Source organism: Aplidium turbinatum, chromosome 3, assembly GCF_918807975.1.
Source record: "Aplidium turbinatum chromosome 3, kaAplTurb1.1, whole genome shotgun sequence".
NCBI lineage: Eukaryota > Metazoa > Chordata > Ascidiacea > Aplousobranchia > Polyclinidae > Aplidium > Aplidium turbinatum.
In genome coordinates this window covers 28,521,473-28,524,695 of record NC_137474.1, presented here as the reverse complement: position 1 = coordinate 28,524,695, position 3,223 = coordinate 28,521,473, and the positions used below count along the sequence as shown (strand labels likewise).

General features: G+C 42.9%; 1 protein-coding gene across 1 annotated transcript; it reads right to left on the bottom strand.

The window, feature by feature from the left end:
• Nucleotides 1-305: 305 nt before the first annotated feature.
• On the bottom strand, nt 306-2,428 carry LOC145766675 (uncharacterized). Its single transcript, XM_082578386.1, has 5 exons — nt 2,302-2,428; nt 1,742-1,945; nt 1,486-1,622; nt 840-946; nt 306-609 (listed from the first exon to the last, which is right to left on the bottom strand). Exons 1-5 carry the CDS (start codon nt 2,426-2,428, stop codon nt 306-308), a joined length of 879 nt encoding a protein of 292 aa, XP_082434512.1.
• Between the last annotated feature and the right edge of the window lie 795 nt (nt 2,429-3,223).

Genomic DNA, 3,223 nt, shown 5'->3' with positions numbered 1-3,223 from the left:
AGGTATTGTGCTCTTGATTGTTAGAAAATCATTTTACAGTGACTGAATGCCTCTTGGAGTCTTGGTGGTATAGGATTAGTGTAGTCTGCAAGTGTGAACCTAAAAATATGCCTATAGGTCCTATAGGGAGACGAAAGCAAGGCACATTGTTTCAACGACAACAAACCAAAATACACAACACCTCCTCAATAAAACTTATGACCACCCAAAACGAAGGGGTGGATGGCGTCTTCTCTGTGACCTCCTCAATATGTGTCCTTGCGATCGGCATCGAATGATCAGAAACCTCGCCGGCTGTCAGTGAATTAGGAACCTCGTCGGTTGTCGGTGACGACAGGAAAGTAGTCTCCCGGGATCCCCATCTTCCGGCGAGATGTAGCGCGGACGTAGCTGTTGATATGGCGCCTCCATATTGGACCTCGAGGGTCCACTCGAACCTGTAAACTACGGCTCTCATGTCGCTTCACCACGACGGCAGGAACCCAACGAGGGCTTCGGCTTTGCCTGGAACCGAAGTACAAAGCATAACAAGGATCACCAACATCGAACTTAGTTGTTTTCCGGTTTTGTTTCCGAGGCGAAGGACTCGTCGACGTTTCGTGATCAGAGCTGAGGAACGAAGCAAGATATCTAGTTTAGTACGTAAATTGGCGGTGGTTTAATAACTCACTGGGAGAGTAACCACTGGAGTTAGGCGTACGGCGAAACTCCATCAAGAATTGAGTGGTCGCATTTCTAGGCGGTAACAACGATTCTCTCAAATCCTGGTTGAAAGTGCGCACCAAACGCTCGGCAGCACTATTCGTAGCTGGATGGTATGGTGCTCCAGTGATGTGTACTATTCCCTTAGCTTTACAATAAATCTTGAATTCTTCCGAAGAGAAAGTAGTCGCATTGTCTCATCTGAGACAATGGAATGGGGGTATCCAAAATGGGCAGTCCTGCTCTAAAAGATCAATAGTAACAGACGTCGATACGGAAGAAGTAGGGTAAATGGAAGGATACTTACTACAAGCATGGGTAACAATAAGCCAATTAGAAACTAAAAAATTAATAGCGTGATCGACATGAATTCGACTCCAAGGCTTCTCTGGATCTATCCATGGGTGGATAGGAGCCTGGCTTGGTGCAGCTTGATGCTCACCACATGTAGTGCATGTAGGGCAGAGGTCGACAATGTCCGCATCGATATTAGGCCAGTAAACTGCTGTCCTGCCCAGCTGTTTCATGTGCTGCATGATGAAATGACTTTCGTGTAAAAAAAAGAATATCATTGCGGAGTTTAAAAGGAACAACTACTCTAGAACTATATAAAAAACAATCATAACATGTTGTTAGAGAATCAACAACTCTTCTAAGCTGTTCGATTGGATTGTTAGCATTTGACTTCGCGACCCATCCTTCTTGTGTGAAGCGAATGATTTTAGACAGGACCGGATTCTTAAAAGTTTTCTTGCGCAAAGTAGAACAATCGGAACGACTCACCTGCGCGTCCAACGTATCAATTGCGCAAACAATATTAATAACATCTGCACTTTCCTCCCCATCAAAAATTGGGTCATGGTTGGACGGAAGACGGCTCAAGGCGTCAGCATTTTGGTGATGCGTTGCTTTGCGATACTCTGTAGTATAACTAAATTGAGTCAAAAAAAAACGCCCAGCGTGCTAACCGGTTAGCCGCCAGTGAAGGAGTAGGCCTATCGGGATCAAAAAGTGAAACCAAAGGCTTATGATCCGTTACCAAAATAAAATCCCCACCGTAGAGGTATTGGTAGAATTTCTTCAAATGAAGATGATGGACAAAGCCTCCTTTGGATTTGGCTGTAGTTTTTTTGAGTTTTGGTCAAGATTTTCGACACATTGGCTGTTGGCCTCTCGCTTCCGTCCGGGGAGCGGTGAAAAAGTGTGGAGCCAATGCCCACGCTTGATGCGTCGCATGCAATTCCTAAAGGCAGCAACAGGTTAAAGTGTACGAGAACATCTTACGCGAACGAAACGTTGTAAATTTTGCAAAAGCGCATTTTCCTTTGTGCTCCCATCTCCAAGGAACACACCACTCTTTGTTAAATGATATAACTGTTGCGCTACCGTAGAGAACTTTGAGAGCATAAACTTAGAATAAAATTGAACCGACCCTAGAAAAGAACGTAAGGTGCCAACATTGGAAGGAGCAGGCATATTCAGTACAGCATCAACTTTAGGGCCCTTCGAAATTCCTTGTTTAGAAAGACCATGGTTTAGACTTTAGGTACTCGACATTTGCCTGGGCAAATTTACATTTTTCTTTTGCACATCTAAGACCTTTCGAAGCTAAACGATCGAGTAGTCGTTCAAGGTTCTGGAAATGCTCTTCTTCTGTAGCTCTACTTATCAAAATGTTATCCAGGTAGACTGCTACACATGTAAGGTCACTAGTTAGATCATCCATTATATTCTGGAAATGGCCTGTGGAAGAGGAGATTCCAAACGGCATAAAATTTTGTAGTGAAACCCCTCTATGGGTAGGCTACTTAATGCCAATATTTTTGACTCCTTGGACCTAGCCTAATCTGGTTATAAAGATCTTCCAGGTCAATCTTAGTGAATCTGTGGCCACCCCTAGTTTACGCATTAAATCCTCTGGAAGAGGCAAAGGGTGCCTGTGAGTTTTAAATTCTGGATTGACCGTCGAGGAATAGTCATCACAAACTCTTAATTTGCATTTCTTCTTTCGGTAGAAGCCTTGTGAACTGGTACTACAGGAGTTCCCCAGTTGCAAAATTGTACAGGTGTCCAGATACCTTTTTTTATTGCGGCGTCATAGGCAAAAGCAAAGTCTTCTTGAATGGCGAAAGGCACTGGTCTCGGCTTTGAAAACACTGGTTTACAATCAGATTTGAACTCAATCTCTAATTCGTAATCCTGAAGACAATCTAATTCAGGTTTAAATAAGTCTTCGTATTGATGACATAACTCGGAACATGATTTTTGCAAGTTACATCACGCACGCCACATGGAGGGAGGAAAGAGTTTTTTCGTCTCACAAAAAACTAACAAAATGAAGTAATATTTCGATGTAAACTCTGTTCACTCTAACAGCTTAATTAATTAACAATAAAATTGATAAATTTTAGTGTTAATGGAGATAAAGTGAGGACACCATTATAAGTGAAGGACACAATTAGGAACGCCTCAGATAGATTTCAGGATACCTCAGATAGCAAAGTTCTAGTCTGCTGAAAGG